The 18,649-nt window shown below is 39.4% G+C and overlaps 2 protein-coding genes across 3 annotated transcripts; one reads left to right on the top strand and one right to left on the bottom strand.

Moving 5' to 3' along the window:
• The first annotated feature begins 318 nt into the window (after positions 1-318).
• On the top strand, positions 319-14,096 carry acadvl (acyl-CoA dehydrogenase very long chain). Of its 2 annotated transcripts, none has more exons than XM_026995782.2 (20): positions 319-758; positions 1,023-1,104; positions 1,917-1,985; positions 2,090-2,162; positions 2,396-2,460; positions 3,475-3,609; positions 3,860-4,004; positions 4,267-4,396; positions 4,663-4,788; positions 5,665-5,863; positions 6,509-6,613; positions 7,192-7,278; positions 7,585-7,647; positions 10,894-10,995; positions 11,330-11,427; positions 11,529-11,601; positions 12,160-12,232; positions 12,946-13,018; positions 13,115-13,190; positions 13,393-14,096. In XM_026995782.2, the coding sequence occupies exons 1-20, from the start codon at positions 685-687 to the stop codon at positions 13,528-13,530; spliced, it is 1,986 nt and encodes a 661-aa protein (XP_026851583.2). In that variant the 5' UTR covers positions 319-684; the 3' UTR covers positions 13,531-14,096. The 2 variants fall into 2 exon arrangements, with proteins under 2 accessions (XP_026851583.2, XP_035375711.1); XM_035519818.1 differs by having other exon boundaries at positions 654-763.
• On the bottom strand, positions 13,558-17,411 carry zgc:194312 (uncharacterized protein LOC794943 homolog). The gene is made up of 2 exons (XM_026995783.2): positions 16,137-17,411; positions 13,558-15,467 (listed from the first exon to the last, which is right to left on the bottom strand). Exons 1-2 carry the CDS (start codon positions 17,063-17,065, stop codon positions 15,407-15,409), a joined length of 990 nt encoding a protein of 329 aa, XP_026851584.2. The 5' UTR covers positions 17,066-17,411; the 3' UTR covers positions 13,558-15,406.
• Positions 17,412-18,649: the final 1,238 nt, after the last annotated feature.

Raw genomic sequence — 18,649 nt, 5'->3', positions numbered from 1 at the left:
TTTCCATATAATAGAGACGCTGATTTCCGATTAGTACACAAGTTCACTTTCACTGTGGTCAGATAGCGGCCACAGCTGCCTCCATCGCCATGTTTTTGAAATAATTCTTAAATCGGGCATTCATGTCTGTCTTGGTTCGTGCCGTCTATACCCTCCACAGAGATGTCTCGGTCCAGTGAATATTTCTTCTCCCCCATTAATACGATTCCCCAGTTTTTTGACAAATATTTAGACTTTTTTTTTTTTTTTTTTGGTTTAACCTCATCCAGCGTCCACCACTATAAGTCAGAACAGTGGCATTTCAGATTCTCTTTACTTCCGGTGAACGAGTACAAAAGGAAACGGTTGTATATTTGTTGTATCACATGATAATTTTAAGCGATTGAAGGCAGGGGGGAATAAACCAGCGGACCAGGCAAAGTAGACATCGCGTTAGCCAAGTTGGTCCAGCTCTTAATTTTCACTCCCTTCGCGTACAATTTGTAGAATAATCATTAGCTCGTTAGCTGGCACGGCGGAATTTTACGTCGTTTCGAAAACTATTGTTTGTGGCTTTCTTAGAAAGCCATAGTTTGTCGGTTTAATAATTAGGCGATCGCTTCCGCTTCCAGCAACACAAACAAACACGGATCTGACATTTCTGCAGTATTTAACCATTAATCCTAGTTGGATTGTTCGTTAATCATGTTGCTGCGTATAGTAACTCCCAGCTCGTCCCTGTGCAACGCTGTCCTCCGCCTGCCACAGTCCATATCAGGGTGAGGTACATTTTTATTATTGACTAGTTCTTAAGTTTAACCATTATTATTAACCATTATTATCATCTAAGCTAGCTAGTTAGCTTGTTTCGCTGTGGATGTTTAGTGCTCAGTAGCTAGGTTAACGTTGATCAAGGCTTATAGCTCGTATGCATGGATAATATATTTCCGTTATGCATAAATAACTATATATGTAAATATAAAAATGCAAAAATCTAGACAAAGTAACATATTTTTTTTTGGTATGTGTTATTTATTTATTAGTCAACGCTTTACTAGAGTGCAGCGTCAAACAGGAGTCTTGGCTGTGCAGAATGCTCGTCTTTATGTTAGCCAGGCTGCCGAGGTAAGTTAAGTATTTTAAAATTTCATTTGTTGTTTAACATATAAAGGACATAGGAATTGATTGCCGTATCTTTAGTTATTGGGAGTGGTGGCTGTGTATCTTTCCTGTAATGTAAAGATAGCGAAAAAAACTAGGAAGACACTAAATGTAGGACAAAGTTCACCTTCAGGTCACGTGATGCGGGACAGCATGACATTGTGTATCGAACGCGAAACACTTTTAGACGGACGTAATGGAACAATTCCACAGTCGGCAGCCTGTAACCTCATATTCTTACTAAGGGTGGGTGTGGGTAGGTAAAGTGCATACTTGAAATCTGTGAACTTGCCAACTAACAAGATCATTCTCTCAAGAGCATCTGGAAGAATATATCTTAAAAAATAAAAATAACTTGTGATTTGGAATAGCACTTTATGTTGAAACTGTTCAGTTATGCGTTCTTGTTGAAATGCAAGTATGCATTTAGAAAACCGCCAGCAGCCTCTCGTTTACTGGGTACCCCATGTGCCATATTGTCCTGCACATGTCTGAAATGCGCTGTTTTTAGACTTTTTACTGTGGTTTGGCCTCATGGGTTTTGTACCTTTTGCCTTCAGGGCAGGATGTCTGGATGGGGACTAACATAGATAGGGCATAAGTGAAGTGTGAAAAGGTAGCCAAAATGAATTAAATGCAATAGTAAAGGTAGCTCATGCTGACTGCGATTTATCACTTCATGACTAGTGTTGGTGTTTGATAAATATTTAAATATTTGTAATGATAGTTCTACATAAAATTCCTTTCCTCCGTTATTTTACTTTCTCAATGTGTAGGCAGTATTGGAGAAGCCAGCAGTTGGCAGTGATGCTGTTGCCAAGGTGGACGAGAAGGCTGTCAGTGTGGTGTGTGTCCGTTGCTCCACTCTGCTTTTCAAATGAACACACAGCTTAGTCCAGTTTTCAAGTGTTTAGGTTTTTAAGTGTTGTTCTACCTCTTCCTTGCATAGGAGTCAAAGTCATTTGCGATGAACATGTTTAAAGGGAAGATCAGTACCTCACAGGTGTTCCCGTTTCCCTCAGGTAACTTGTCTTAATTTGTGCTTGTTTTAAGGGGAGAAATTCTTCGTTACATTTCTAAATGCCACAGTGATGTTCTATTGAACATATAGTTTTATCAGGTACTGTAGCATTGTCTTTGGGGTAGCTACATGTTGTAGTGTCACTGGTAATTAATTAAAGTAAATTAAAGTTTAAAATTTGAAGTTTATGCTGTGAAATTTTACTTTTTTTTAATCTGTGTATATATATTTCAGTGCTGAATGAGGATCAGTCTCAGTTTCTCCGGGAGCTGGTGGGGCCTTGTGAGAAATTCTTTGAAGTAAGTTTCATTATCCAAGAAAAAGAACCCTGCATTAACATTTCTGTATTCATATCTCATGTCCTTATATTTTTATATATTGTGAGTTTTGTATCGGCACACCCTTGTAACTGTTCTCATCAGAAAACTGTTCTAAATGACCTGTATATTCAGGATAAGTGCCACATGTCTGTACCAGACTTATCATGAAAGCTGTGAATTGGCATAAGTAGTGCCATCCCTTTGTCTGAAAAGGTAATTTAAAATGGAAACCAGGAGTAGAAAGAGCACTTGAGTTCATTGATGGAAGAATTTAGAGATCATATTTACAATGTCTACAGGGGAGTCATGCTAAAATTGCTGCTAAAGCTGAGGAATGGAAAACAATTAATCATGATGTTCATTCCATGTCACTAGAAGTCCACCATCACTGAAATATGGCAAAATTGCTTAATGCACTAATTGAAGGTTCAGTTATCATCCTACATGAAGAACAACATTGACATGCTTTATTCTTTTTTTTAGATCCTTTTATTTCAAGTCCTTGGAGCAGAGCAGAGACAGATGAATGGCTATGATTGTGGTTTAGGTTGCCATGGCTCTAGAAATGTATAATGCATCAAATAAACTACATAAATCAAATTTCACGTGAAGCAGGATTATATAAACAGCATCACAAAACATTGTGTTTTTTACTGATATATAATTCAACTTCTAAATATATTTGGTGTAATGAAATGGATACAATCCATAAATCCAAAGCAAATTTGTTTCCATTAGACAACAGAAGAATAATTCTACATAGGGTCTATACAAATCAAGTCTGCTCCACTTTTAAAATTGTAAATGTAAGAAGAATGGTGAATGCAACGGGTTCTCTTAAACCACCCATATGATAAACTGAAGAATGAGTCTGTTTACGAGTGGTTCTTGCATGAGGTATGTGTCGTTTTGTGGTATCTCATGATGACCTCTGCTTTCTCCATTTGCCCCCGTTGTTGTTTGTTTGTTTTTTGTGTGTGCCAACATGTGTAGGAGGTCAATGATCCTGCTAAGAATGATGTCCTAGAGAAGGTGGAAGACCATACCTTAGAGGGCCTAAAGGAGATGGGGGCCTTTGGGCTGCAGGTGCCTGCTGACCTCGGCGGCGTGGGTCTCATAAACACACAGGTAAGTTCATAGGGGTTAGTGGGGGGGAGAAATAGCCATGGAGTGAGCAGAGACACAGGCCAGGAGGCACCACACAATGGACATAAGCCCAAGGGCCTTATGGCTCTTTACACTGCTTAGAGTTCTTTAATTAGGAAGGCTTGTTGTCAGAAGCAAAAAAATGGAGTTGAGTGCTTAGAGAGGATGTCTGAATGAGGAGGGCAGAGGTGAGACCCAGCGTCTCAAACCCCCGTTTTGTGCTTGATGTCAGTACGCTAGGCTGGTGGAGATCGTGGGCATGCATGACCTGGGTGTGGGCATCACCCTTGGTGCACACCAGTCCATTGGCTTTAAGGGCATTCTCCTGTTTGGCAACCAGCAGCAGAAAGTGAAATACCTGCCCAAGCTGGCTTCAGGTGAGGGGTGACTGAGTGCATCCTGTAATGTTTACACTGAACACAGTGTTGGCACTTGTGATTTTGTTTATTTGATATTTTTCAGTTACTGTATATCTTAGGCCCTTGATGGGTTTAATTTGCATATGTTTTGTATTAGGACAATTTTAATATGGTGAAAAGCCTTTTATACCTGCTACAGTCTGATTCTTTGTTTGATAGCGACAACTGCCAAGGCTAATCAAAGTTGATGTGCTATGGCTCTGGTGTGCTTGTTGTGCAGGGGAAACGATGGCAGCGTACTGTCTGACTGAGCCGACCAGCGGCTCCGATGCTGCCTCCATCAGGACCAATGCTGTGCCCTCCCCATGTGGAAAGTACTACATCCTCAATGGGAGCAAGATCTGGATCAGGTGTGTGGGATGCACGCTTTGTATTAAACTGAATCACGTACATGCATGCACTCTCTCTCCCCACCTTCCCTTCCTCCCACATACTTGCATGCATGTGGGTGCAGACACTCTTCTGAAATTAAACCACCAGAGGGCATCTGTACTTAATAATAAATCTAAATACCTCTTTGCCAGTATGTCGCTAGCTATAGCCAGACATATGCAGTGTGTCAGTGTAATTGTATGTAATTTTTGTATTAAGTAATTTGTACTCTTGTCCCCAACAGTAACGGAGGTCTGGCTGAGATCTTCACTGTGTTTGCTAAGACTCCAGTGCAGGATAAGAGAACTGGAGAAGTGAAGGAGAAGATCACTGCTTTCATTGTGGAGAGGAGCTTTGGAGGGGTCACAAGGTGAGATTATATATTCTTCATCATGATCAATAATAAATAAAGTCAAAATTGTAGTTTTTTTTTTTTTTTTTTTTTTTTTGTTTTTTTTTTTGTGTATATAGTTCCTTCATCAGCTGTGCAAGCAAAGTGCTTCTGAAGTTGACAGAGGGTGAACCAATTTATATTCTGTCCTCCTTCAGCTGAGGAAGGAACTTGGTCCAAAAAATCTCCAGAAACCTTGTGTGCTACACTGCAATCTTCACATCTTTTGCTACAGTACACTAAAATTACCCTAACCCCGGACTATTTGGTCAATGTTGCAAAACAATCCAAAGTTATGCTCATACATTGAACACCATTTAGTGTACACAATACCATAACAATGTGAGTCCAGTCGGTGAGATGAGCAGCATTGTGTTTTTCATTTCATTACACTAGTACAAATTCCTGCATTACACAAGAAGCCTACTTACTAATAAAATGGGCAAGAGGATGATGTGCTGCAGCATATGCATTTTCTTTGCAGCTTGTTAAACCCCATCCATGTCCAATGTTTGTTTATGACACAAATGCACGTACACAGAACATACGCCAAGTTTCTCCAAGTTGTAATCAACAGGCATTTACATGAATGCTATTCTTCTGTTTGATGCATTATTTAAAGGATTATTCAGTCAGATGAATTGTATTTGGAATGGTCTTAATTGGAGTTGTGTACATGTTCTATTCTGATTCAGATATTGGTTGCATTATTAACAGATTATCAGTCTGCATGTAAAGGTAGCCACTGTCCTGCTGATTTTCTCTCTCCCCCTCTCTCTCTCCCTCCCATTTTTATATTTATCTTGCTTTCTTCTAATTATTCTCCACCTTTCTTTTGCTTGTCCCTTTTTCTAGTGGCCCTCCAGAGAAAAAGATGGGCATCAAGGCCTCAAACACAGCAGAGGTGTATTTCGAGAACGTTCACGTGCCTGCCGAGTGTGTCCTGGGTGAGCTTGGGGGCGGGTTCAAAGTAGCAATGAACATCCTCAACAACGGCCGCTTCGGCATGGCCGCCGCACTCTCTGGAACCATGAAGGGTGTCCTCACTAAAGCGGTGTGTGGTTGTTGTTTTTTTTTTCGTGGATGGGTGTGCAGGCGTCTGAGTTCCTGCTGCGTGTTTGTGTTTGACAGTATGTCGACAACTCTTTTGCTTTCATTTCCTCACACCTCACAAGTTTGTCTAGCATGTTGTGTGGGGTTTTTTTGTGGGGCCATTGTTTTGCACCCCCCCCCCCCTGCATCACTTCCTCTGTGGGGTAGGCATGCGCAGGGAAAGTCCCCTGCATATATTTGCTTGAGATCTGCATGAACAGGATTTTACATTTCTTTCTTGCTGATTATTGATGTATGTTATTAGTTTGGACCTTTACAGCACCTCAACAAAATCACTTTTCATAGCATTTTTGTTCACAGGCAATGGGAAGTTACATTTTGGATTTTTTTTTTTTTTTTTTTTTTTTGTGTTCAGCCCAAGCATATGTATAAAAGGATTTTAAATCAAATTTTCAGACCCTTTGAAACTGGAAATATAAACATTAACACTACTCAAATATAATTGTCTGAGTCAGGTATGCTAGAACTGGGAGGGGGAATGTGAACCTCGAGGTTTGAATGAAGGTGGGTGTGTGTGTGTGTGTGTGTCTGTGCCCGGAACATCCCCCCCCCCCCCCCCCCCCCGCCCACACACACACACTCTCAGGTGGATCACGCTGCCAACAGGACCCAGTTCGGCCACAAGATCCACACCTTTGGGAGCATTCAGGAAAAGATCGCCAGAATGGCCATGCTGCAGTATGTTACAGAGGTGAGCCTGAATATTTCCTCAATTTTCTAATGCACAGCTCTTGTTTTTGTTTTTTTTTTTCTTTTCTTCCATACTGCATGAATATTTTTGGCAGATCTGAGTTTGAGACCAGTTCTGGCTGAGTCTTGCAACATTATCATCTACAGCCCTGTAGCGCTTGTGCTAGCAATGTATGTTTTACCAAAGGCTTAAGATTGGATCTAATAAAGAAATAAAATGTCTATTACCTAAATGTTATTTGTAGCCCAATTTTGAACACTATTATCTGTTCACTGTATAATATTTAATGTTAAAACTTTGTAATACCATCCCATGCTGACCCTATGTTCGTTATTTAAATTAAAAAAATGAGGCAGACGCTGTCTTGTGCCAGTTGATAAATAGGAGGAAGTGTGGGAGGTGTCGTAACATTCTAAGTGGTTGTCACGAGTGCAAACATGCCACTTTTTAATACCCACCCCTTTCAAGAACCATGTCCTCCTCACCCTTTCCTTTCATTTTTCAAGTAATTCATATTTATTTACTAAATTCTGCTATTTGTTTGTCCTCCCATTTGCCCTACACTCTCCTGCATTCAGTCCATGGCCTATATGATCAGTGGGAATATGGACAGTGGAGCAACAGATTTCCAGATTGAGGCAGCCATCAGTAAAATCTTTGCTTCTGTAAGTCTTTAACTGGCACTGTATAATCATGCTTTACACATGGTGAATGATCTTGTACACCAGCAGTTTTGGTATTTCCATTGTGTTTGGTAGAAGGTTGACACACTGTTTAAGCTTCCCTACCCCGTTATAAGACAACATTGACGCTGCTCATTACCTAATGTCTTTCCAGAATACTGAGAATTATGCTAGTTTAATAATATTTCAGAAATGTCTGATATGACTAAACCGGTGAGACAAGGTGGAAGGTACGCTGTTGGTTTTTAAAGCGACAGCTCTTCTTTTTTTCTTTCTTTTTTTTTTCAGGAAGCAGCATGGACGGTGGCAGATGAGTGCATTCAGATTATGGGCGGAATGGGATTTATGAAGGTTGGTTTGGTTTCTTTTCTTTTTTTCCACAGTATTGCCTACTGATATAAAACCAGTGACTTCAGTTTTACTCCACCAGTACAAATGACCTTGGGTCTACATGTTGACTTAAAGGTGCTGTACCAGTACTCATCATATTGAAGAATTAAGTGAGGTACTTTTTTTCATGGTTTTGATGTGCAATCTTTAAGATAACGACCAGCCAGTATTTAGGACAGCCCTGTGGCTGGCCTAATCTAACTTTTGGCCTTGAAATCAGGCTTAATTTAGCAGCACACATGATATGCAGACAGGCCCATCATACCACAAAGAAAAAAAGATTCCTTAAAACCTCAGTAAAAAAAAAATAATAATAATAATACTGTGGGTGCCCATCAGTCTCAGTAAGGTTACATAGTCATGTATAAGGCTCAAGGGCTCCACCGGACTACAATCGGGGTATAGTGTCTAAATGGAGAAAGTTTGGAAGAGTAATCAGTTTTCCCAAAATGGATGTTCTCTCAAAATGTAGTCAAGAGCAAGGTGTAAAATCATCCAGGAAGTGAGGGAGAACCCAAGAACATCTAAAGAACTGCAGGCCTACCATGTCTGAGTTAAGATCAGTGTTTATGACTCAACAAACCACACAAACCTTTATTTATGTATTTATTTATTTACTTATTTATTTATTAGTTTTTTAAAAGAGATCCATGGCAGAATATTACATTGGAAACCATTCCTAACCAAAAAGAATATCACTACTTTTCTCAAGTTTTTAAAGGCATGCCTAGATGATCCTCCTGTGTTCTGGAATGTTATGACCAGAAGAATCTAAAGTGAAGCTTTTTGGCCGACATGGGCCATGTTATGTCTGGTGAAAAATGCTGCTTTTCAGAATTACAACCTCGTACCAACTATGGAGGGTGCTGGTGGTTTAGGGATGCTTTGCTACATCAGGACCTAGATGCCTCGTGTCTCTGAGGGACCTATGAATTCTGTTCTGCATCAATGAAATCAAGAGAATATAAGGTCATCTGTACGTGAGCAGAAGCTAAAGCATAGTGCAGAATGACAGTGATCCAAAACAAGTCTACCTTCTAATAAATGTAAATGTTTAGAATGTGCTAGTCAGATCCAGACTTAAACCCTGTCTGAAATGATGTGGCAGCACCTGAAACGTGCAGTTCATGCTCAAAGGCCTACAAATGTCTCTGGGCTGAAGCAATTCTGCAAGGAAGACTGCACAAATTTCACACTGTTGACACTACTTTTAATATATACAGAAAGCATTTTGTTGAAGTTTTTGCTGTTAAGAAGGGCATAAATGGCTGAGAGGAATATTCACTTTTTCACATGGGGGGAATTGGATTTTGAATATTTCTTCTTAATAGACATAAAATAGTCTATTGTGATTTCTCAGGGCCCCTTTTATATATAACTAGAGATTTTAAGATGTAATATCCCTCAGTGTTTGAAATGTGCACAAATTTAGGAATTCGCAACGCATTTGTTTTTTAGATCCACTTGACCTACTGTATATTTCACTTAATAGAAACTGTCCAAGCACACATTTTAATCTTTCTACAGATGCAGTTAAAAACTTTCCTGCCCTGTACTTGTTGCTACTCTTCATAAAAACCTGTATGAATTAGACACTCAAGTGGAACAGCCCAAAGTCTTGTGGGTGATGGAAAATGGTGTAGGTGTCATGTAATTGAAGCCTTATAATCATGTGGGTTAAGAACAGCAGTCCCAGCAGCACTAACCACTGAAGGCACTGCACCAAGTGAAACTTAACCTGTAGTCACTTTGTGGATGCAATGGGGTTTTTTGGGGGTGGGGGGGGGGGGGGGGGGGGGATTTGGATTATTTATTTATTTATTTATTTATTTATTTATTTATTTATTCTTTAAGCCATATTCATGATGGCTAAAACATACTGCTGTGCTAGTCATTTTTATAGAACAGTTCTGTGAGCATGGAAGAGATGTAAACTAAATACAGAGCTGCCCTTAGCTCTGCGCACTTCTACAATCTGCAGGGCTGAAACAGAAGTGAGCAGCCCTCTGAATGAATCAGCAGGTTTCTTTCCAGAAAGAGGCATTACTTGTTCCTCTTCATGTCTATATTCTATGCGAGCATGGTATACTCCTCACAAAGAACCCCCCCCCCCCCCAATCCCTCCATAATAGAAGTTGGCCAGTTGTTTCAAAGGCAAAAAAGGTTGTGCATTCACACTTGTGTATCATGTGCTCCTGGACTGTTGTGTTGTACCATAGAACAGAAAAAAACAACTTCCAGTGTACACAAACTGCATGGAAGAATGGCCATAAGACAGTTTTGAGTGTGTTGGTGGTTCCACTGTTGCTAAATGCTTAACACCTTGTTGAAAACAAGAAACCTTCTTTGCTAGTGTGCAATCTAAAAAAAAAAAGAAAAAAAAAGAGCACTGTGTTCTCTACTCCCTACGCTCTTTCCTGCATTGAGTCCATGGCCTGTACAGTTTGTGGAAATACAGTAATCAGTCAATCGTTAAGAACGTCTTTCATAATTGATTGCGCAATATGGAAGCTGTTTTGTATAAATCGGTGCTGGACTTGCTACATAAAATTTCTTTGGAAGTTGTCAGACTGTAATAAAGCCAGCTAGTCCAACTATGCTTTTTTTTTTTTTTTTTACTGCTGGTTCACCATGAAAATTGTCTTTCAAAAGCTTAATGTTCTTACACCAAGGCATTTCAGTAGGCTTGAAGACAAAAGCACATTTGCCTTGCCAATCCTCATATATGGGACTTGTTAAATTTGCTGATTGGATAGAACGGTCTGACCATGTTGAAAACTTGTTGCTGATTACACAGAAGTCACAGAGAGAGTTCTTGGATTATCATTTTTAGGCAGTGTAAGTATTCTTTAAAAAGTGCTCAGTAGGGACCGTTTCAGTTCAGAAATTGAACACATCAATTATTCCTATCAGAAACAAATTACTGTAGACCGGTGGAAATTGGTTAAATTGAAAGTACAGCCAATTATGAGATGGCTGGTTGCAGTAGAGGATCCATGTTTTTGAGGTTCCATAGCCATTTCATGTGTGGTATCAAACTCGATAGGTATATTGGAAAAGCATTTTAACCCACCATAAAATAAATCAATGTTTACATTTTTTTATCTAGCAAATGTCACATTCTGTCAGTTTTGTGTATCCATGTATGAGTACAAATTGTCATAGTGAGCCATGACCCAAGCATTGACGTGCACTGTTCTGGTGCAGGAGCCTGGTGTTGAGAGGGTAATGAGAGACCTAAGAATCTTCCGCATCTTTGAGGGCACCAACGACATCCTGCGTCTGTTTGTGGCACTCAATGGCTTCCAGGTAATTGAGGATCAAAAGCACTAACAGGAAAAGGACGGAGTTGGCGTATGTCTCATGTGCCGCAGAAACCAGGCTGAGGTTTAACACGTGCAGGTGTTGACAGTTGCTACTGTTTAGCCATAGCTGTTTTTGTGAAGCCTCTATTTTGGGATGGGTGCAAACTCTTAAGGATGTAGCTAGCCCAGTTGTAAATTTAAGACTTGTACTGCTAAGTCACATGAAATTGATTGATTGATTGATTGATTGATTGTTTTCTTAAAGTAATAAAAAAACAAACAAACAAACAAAAAAACCTTTTATTTATTTTTATTTTTATTTTTTTTTTGGAATAAAGAATGCAGGCAACCAGCTGAAGAGTCTACAGAAAGCACTGAAGAATCCAATAGGCAATGCTAGTCTGCTAGCTGGAGAGATCACTAAGCGAGCCAAGAGGTCAGTAAGATATTGCCGTCAGTCTGTTATGTCAAAAATATTTGTATATTTAAGAAAAATGATCATTGCCTTTCAACCTGTCTTTCTCCCCCCTCCTGCAGGAAGGCAGGCATGGATTCAGGTCTCACCCTCCAGGGAGCTATCCACCCAGACCTGGGTCACAGTGGCGAGCTGGTGTGAAAAAATGCTGACATTTGTCTCACACATTAATGGACACTTTACAGGAGGGTTACACTCACAACCTTTATTAGAAACATCTTTTAGATATACATCTAGAGCATCTCACTAGTAGCCACACATAATGTGTGTATCCTCCATCCCTTAATTGGAGGTCAGTAGTCATTTGATATTAGATACTGGGAGGTAGCTCACTAGCATTCAGCCCATTATTAATATGTATACACTTGGGCAATACTACTGTACTTGACAAATTTGTACCAGCTCAATGCCCACAACAATCTCACCGTTACCCTTTGTTGTAATCAATAGGGAACCAGTTGTTTGAAGCCATTTAGAGATGTACTTGGTCATCTCATTGCGCTTCTCTATTTTAGCTGTACCTTTTATAGGAAATCTCCTTCTTGACCTTCATTTATACAATACTTCTTGTACTGCATGTATTAGAGGTAATTCATTATCTAATAATGGCTTTGCTTGGAAGTTAACTTGTTGAACACCTAGTTGTTCTATAGTTTTCTTTTTTGGTAATTTACCAAATCGTTCTTCTTTCAGACAGTTAAAGCCATCGAACAGTTTGGAGTGGTCATTGAAGAGCAGCTTTTAAAGCATGGCAAGAAGATCATTGGTGAGTATTAGGGATGGGATGGTCTGAAAATGTTCTACCATAAGGGTGTTGAATTATCAGGTGTGTTTTTTTTTTTTTAAATTATATATATATATATAGTGTGTGTTAATATATACTGAAATGGCTTTAAATGCTAATACATGTTAAAAAATAGATTTTTCTTTACATGCATTAGTGTATTCTCTCTCTCTCAAATATATAAATAAATAAATGCACGCATGTACAAGATTTTGAATTTTCTTAGACCCAAGGCAATCTGTGTTCTGGTTTAGAAAGATGTAGAATGGTTTTCGACATGCTGAACTATAATTTGAATTGAACAGTCTTCTGTCTTTTTAGTTTCAGACAGGTTATTTAAAGTAGTTCCTTTCTCAGAGCCATAGGTAGGTGGAGTTTATACAGCTTCCAAGTACTTTTCTCTAGAAACTGAGTCCTTTATAGGAAGCCATGCTGGTTTTATCTTTCGGAATCTCACAACTAGTGAGAATCTGCTGAATGTAGAGTGTACAGTTGCTTGCCCAGAGGCATAGGATGTAGTTATGATAACGTGCAAGTCTGATTTCCTTCCTGGTTGTGTAAAATGATGTGATGAATACAGCTTCCTTATCAAATTGTTGATCTTGCATATTTGTATAGAGTAGAATAGTTCTCTGTTCTACATGTTTGCGCTTTATTTTCCTGATATTTATTTTGTCTGTGTGTGTTTTTAACAGATGAGCAGTTTGTTCTGAAAAGAGTTGCTGATATAGCCATTGACTTGTACGCTATGGTGGTTGTGCTGTCTAGGTAATACTGACACACTCTCTCTCTCACGCACACACAGTGAGCCATGTTCAGTGTGATTTTGTTAATGCTGAATAAGAGTGCGTGCTTCTCCTCCAGAGCCTCCAGGGCACTCAGTCAGGGCCAAGCTTCTGCTCAACATGAAAAGATGCTGTGTGAAACTTGGTGCATCCAGGTGAGTGCTTCCAGAATGTACTATAAAAAGAATTGGTGTAGCCATCAACTATCATTTAGTCATTAATGCTGTTGCTTGGATGCTGGTTTCTTTAAGACCATTTTCAAAAATTCCTCTCCTGAGTCAGTTGCCTATTATCAGTGAGTGTGACCATTAATAAATTGAGTGACTCTGCTAACTACAATATCTTTCTCTTCCTTAGGCCCATGACAGGATAATGCAGGAAATTAAGTTTCTGAAGTCTGGTACATCCAAGCAGGTCTTCAAGAACCTGCGTGCCATTTCGTCCGCTGTGGTCGAAAATGGAGGCATGGTGAACCCCAATCCCCTGGGCTTTTAAAGACTCGCCAGTTCTCTCACTCTGTCATTACTAATCAAGCCAACGTATCCACTAACCAACCTATGGGTCATCGCGCTTTTCTTATGGATTTTCCCAAAGGTGCTTTAATAGCATAATGTGCTGAAGTCTGTGAATGTAGAGAAAAGTAAAAAACAAAAATCTGAGAACTGGATGTTGTGAAGTTCTCAAAATTGGTTTTTGTTTAAAACACCTTTTCTTTCAGTAGAGTAGAGACTGAACTCTATCGACTAAACCATCCTGATGATCCTGTTTATGGTTATGATTTTCTGCCGAATCAGAGATCTCAGTTCATTTTGAGACAGCATTGAGGGATTAAGCCCTTAATATCCAAAACAAAGCTTTCACTGATGGTTCTGAACTTTATGAATATAAACAGGAAGTGTTTGCAATATGTTTGGTGATTTATTATTTTTTTGCAAGAAATGTAAATTGTAATTATTCATACAGGACCATATGCTTCACCATGACACAGTTTGGGGTACTAACGGTTCAGCTGCAAGTTATGCAACTGAAAGAATGCATACATAAAAGGGAATTTCTGTTCATGACTTTGTAGACTTTTCTTTAGTTCCTGTCTTTTCTCTAGAAAGCCTGTAATTATCAGCATTAACAGTATACTTCATTCCAGTGTATAATTCAGTTTAAGTTGCAGGGAACACAGGCATGTTTGCCTGGCACACGTTTTAAACTGACATCTTGGCCTTTACTTGAAATACTGAACGACGCTGTGGCAAGATCCTTTTTTTTTTTTAAACAGGAAATATTAATATCTGCCTGCATATAGTGTAATAGAGATCGAAGAGACCTGGCTGTAGGGTGGTTTTGTGTACTCGACTTTTGTAATAAATACATTTATGGGGATGGGGAAACTAAATTCTATAGAGGATTTAATGTTTAGTATTAGTAATTATTAAATACCACCTCGGAATATCGTCAATCCTTTTTAATGTTACACACCTTTCAGCGTCTGACTGTTGTGTTCTGGCATGACAAGTGATGGTCTAAACACACTATCAAACACACTAGCATGATCATCCCTTGCATCAGGAACTCATAATGGTGTTGACATGGCAAACATCACAAACTAGGGAACTGATGTGGAAAGCCACACTCCCAAAACATAATATTGGCCTTTACTTTTCTATCTATGGCTTTATTTAGACATGGGCACAAAGAAAATTTAATTTGTACCTTTTGCTTTAAGATCTAATCAGAGGTTAAATTTTAGTTCTAAATGACAACCACTTTTGCAGGGGCTAGAGTACATGAGCAAGTCAGATTCCACTAGCTCACTTCAAGTGATATTACAGCAGATCCTGACCTCTTGGTAAAGAAAAACTGTAGAGTACTGAAAATAAAGTCTGCTAAATTTATTTTATATTTGAGTTGGATGACACTTATATAGACATTTCAGTTAGTGGTTACACACGAATAACATGTCCACTTACAACTTTGGTCCTGCAAAGGTAATAGTATAAATTCTAAGACCGCCATAAATAATGGAACATCCTCTAAGGAACTCTGATTTGTGTTTTATTGTATAGAAATATATACAAGTGTTATGTATTCTTATGAATGCTAATAAAACACATCAGAGAGGATGCCAAAAGCATCTGTGATGATGGTGCAGTGCTTTATAGGGTAGTTATCAAGACTAAGTCCAGTGCACAATGTCCACTTTGCTCTACATAGCTGCCACTTAGCTGACAGGAAGCTTTAATATTTGAGTAAATCCATCCTGTGGGTCTTCTGACCATTTCACAGTTGAAAATGAACGTGTGCTGTGTAAATCCAGTCCTCTGTTTTAGACGCATGACAGAAATCAGCTATTTTCTCAGTGCATTTTGTATGATGGTCATACAGTCGTCTGTGATGTCTCTCTTGATAGAAGTGTCTCTGATGTCATTCTCCTCTCCCTGGAAAAAAAAAAGCAGATATTTTGTATAATGCTCATTTATGGCATAATAGTGTTATATTTTGCTGCTATCAATCATGAAATATGGACATAAAAAGTACAAAGAACATCATATTTCTTTGTTAATTTAGTCTGTTAAAAAGTAAGGGTTGCTGTTCCAATCAGTCTGTTTTTTGTTACATATGGGTCTGTAATACTGTGGTGAAAAACTCACTATTATAAAGTAAATTGTTAAATTAATGGCAATAACTGTGTAAAGGGCCAAGTGAAGTGGTCTGTCTATATGCAACTCAAAACAACTGCATGCAACATTTTCTTTAAAGTCTCATTAAACCTAAATCTGTGTTTTTCTTTTAATTAAGATAATCTCACTCTGTGGGGCCCACCAAAGTCCAGTAAGTGACCAATTTATTTAGATAGAATTTCTACACTTTCAATGTAAAACAGGTAGGTCTAATCTTGGGTAAAAGACTGGTAAACTTCATTCTCAGTCTAAGTAATGTATACATCTGGTCCTGTATTCATAAAGATTTTCACTGGCATTATGAATCACCTTCTTCCCAAGTTTATGGTGAACTGTCACAAGAACAAATTTAAGATCAGAGCTTTCATTAAGTCAAATAGGTACAGCTACTGACAAACTTATCTGTAAGGTGAATTTGAGAAATACCTTTGCTGGGGGCAATGGTGAGGATGCGTGACATTAACGGTCCACTCCAGAATACTCTTGAGCCGACAGGACAAGCACGGGTAGCGGTGACAAAGATGCTCCAGAAGCTCCTCTTTGCGCAGTCCGTACACTATCGGAGCAATGCACTGCGCCAGGCTAAAGAACACAAACGTTATCACTGCAGACCGGTCCTTTGTTTCAATCGCGATCACCTTCTTGTTTTTAAGAACGTGTAAAACAAAATTTATGAAGTTCGGAATGATATACACGGCAAGTTGTGCCCCATGTAAGGCGATTGTTTTACAGCCGGCCCGGTTCCGCCGATTCAGCACACCCAGTCGTCGACCCTCACATAAAATCCGCACGTAACTGTAAAGAATGAGTACCGTACAAAGCGAGATCAATAAAATTTTATGTACTTCTCCTCCCTTCAGCTTTTCCCTCCTACAGTTCCCGCTGTGAGTGGTCGCATTATCCTCTTTAGGGAAAAGGGTGAGAGGGATGATGGATGCAAGACCCCATGTTAAAATTCCAAGACACCACGGCCACAGTTTGAAATAATTGCCGCTGTATTTGAGTGGAAAACAAATGGCAAAATATCGGTCCAGCGCCATCGCCGTTATAGTGAATAGGATGTTGGATGCACTGGTGGTCAGGATAGTTATTAGTGCCACGCAAGTAGATGCGTCCATGGTAACATCCAGGTCAATTTGCAGGTAGAAGATGAAACATACTGCGAAGTATATCAAGGCAGAAAACAGCAAGTGGAACACGAGCACAAAGCGCGCGTGATTCCGCAGACGGTCTTCGGTAACGATGGTCCAGTTGATGACTAGGTTGAAGAAAAGCAAAATGATGAAAGCCGTTGCAGATGCCCAAACACGAATGTGGGTGTACAAATTCTCTCCAGTGTCGTTTGACATCATCATATTAATCTATCCGACTTCACTCTGCCAGTAGTCCACAAAAAGCTTACCAAAATGCAAAAGTTATATCATTATACCACAACAGTCGAACATCGTGCGGCCACATCAGTCCGAATTCAGTTTGGGTCTCCATTTAACGCTCAGCTGTTTTCAAGCCTCCAGTTTTATTTGCGTCCCCTGACTGCAATTGCGCGTTTACCACTCTATTTATGCCATGTGAGAAAGCAGACCTCTATTTGCTGTCTAATATACGCCACTTTGCGCGCGCGAAAGAAACTTGCTGACGCGTAGTTCTGCGTTCTTTTCTCGTGTTATGCGCTAGTTTAACTCGTAGCTGTATTATATATGACAAGCAATGTGCTATTAAGTCTTAATCAGTAACCGTTTTATTACCATACGACATCGGCAATAAGAAACATATCGAGGTGTTGTACTAACATTGTCATTATGCTTTTATACAAATTCATGTACTTTTTTTCCTAGCAAAGTTGCATATCATGGCAGATGCTGCTTCAGAATATTAAGTCAGAGCGCCATCTTGTGTGAAATAGGTTACTAATCGCAAAATTGAAAATATCCACCTGACTACCAGGAAACAAAAAAGTCTCCCAATTCATTTTTTTAAAAAAACTTCCCCAGTTGTGTGGAAGGCAATGAGCATACTGAAAACATTTTTATTCTTAAAAATATTTTGATTTTAAAAATATAATGTGTCTACTACAGTGGACATCTGAACACGCTACCTATGAAACTGAGTCCTAATCACAGTAAATCAATCCCAAAGAAAATACCAAGTTGTCATAAGATTTATGATGAAAACTACCAACAGCTGAGCTAATGTATATGTAACTCTTTTCTAGTGTATGTCTAGTGTTTGTATTTTGATGTTATGGCATTATGTTTATGGAGTATGATATTTCAAAAAGCAATTCCCTTTCTTTGAAACACAGAGGAAGCTCTTGCACTTTGTACACATCACATACGTTTTGCTGTTGCAACCAGACCTGCGACACCTTGATGCATGTGTTTCATCCACCATCTTTGGGAGCTGGATGGCCCCATAGTGTCTCAGAGCTGCATTTGGCTGAGGTTTCCACTTTTGATGTGGGGGAGTGTAGTCATCTTCACTCTCACTGTAGATTCCCACTTGGACCTTAGTAATCATCTGCTCACCAAGGAGCAATTTGAATTCAAGGAACTTCAGTGGTTTCTTTCCCAGAACTTGGCAGTCAGTCTTATACTGAAGCCATGCACTGGTGATTGCCAAATCAAAAAAGTGGAAAACTGTATGCGCTGTCCATTTCCGAGTGCGAGTGGCCATCCTATAGAGACTTAGCATCCTGTCGGCCATGTCCACACCACCCATGTTTTTGTTGTACTCAGCAATTACCACTGGTCTTGACACCTGGACATACCTTTTCTCTTTCTTAGACCATCTATACTGCATGTGGCCTGTGGCTCAATGCCATAGGCAGAGGATGCCATGACCACTGGTTTGTTGTCAAACCACTTGATAACAGCAAGTTCAGGATTTCACCTGACCACTGTCTCAGATGCCCCTCTTCCTTAGTTTTTGATGGCCTGATC

Source organism: Electrophorus electricus, chromosome 19 (genome assembly GCF_013358815.1).
Source record: "Electrophorus electricus isolate fEleEle1 chromosome 19, fEleEle1.pri, whole genome shotgun sequence".
NCBI classification, from domain to species: domain Eukaryota; kingdom Metazoa; phylum Chordata; class Actinopteri; order Gymnotiformes; family Gymnotidae; genus Electrophorus; species Electrophorus electricus.
This window is presented reverse-complemented; position numbering and strand designations above follow the sequence as displayed.

What these genes read in the sequence shown, in the direction of transcription:
- acadvl (XM_026995782.2), top strand. Translation starts at nt 685, where the DNA reads ATGTTGCTGCGTATAGTAACTCCCAGCTCGTCCCTGTGCAACGCTGTC. An exon ending in AGCTTTGGAGGGGTCACAAG is followed by an intron (nt 4,789 to 5,664) that starts GTGAGATTATAT and finishes CCCTTTTTCTAG; the next exon opens with TGGCCCTCCAGAGAAAAAGA. An exon ending in TGGGTCACAGTGGCGAGCTG is followed by an intron (nt 11,602 to 12,159) that starts GTGTGAAAAAAT and finishes TTCTTCTTTCAG; the next exon opens with ACAGTTAAAGCCATCGAACA.
- zgc:194312 (XM_026995783.2), bottom strand. Translation starts at nt 17,065, where the DNA reads ATGATGATGTCAAACGACACTGGAGAGAATTTGTACACCCACATTCGT. An exon ending in CACCATTGCCCCCAGCAAAG is followed by an intron (nt 15,468 to 16,136) that starts GTATTTCTCAAA and finishes TTTTTTTTCCAG; the next exon opens with GGAGAGGAGAATGACATCAG.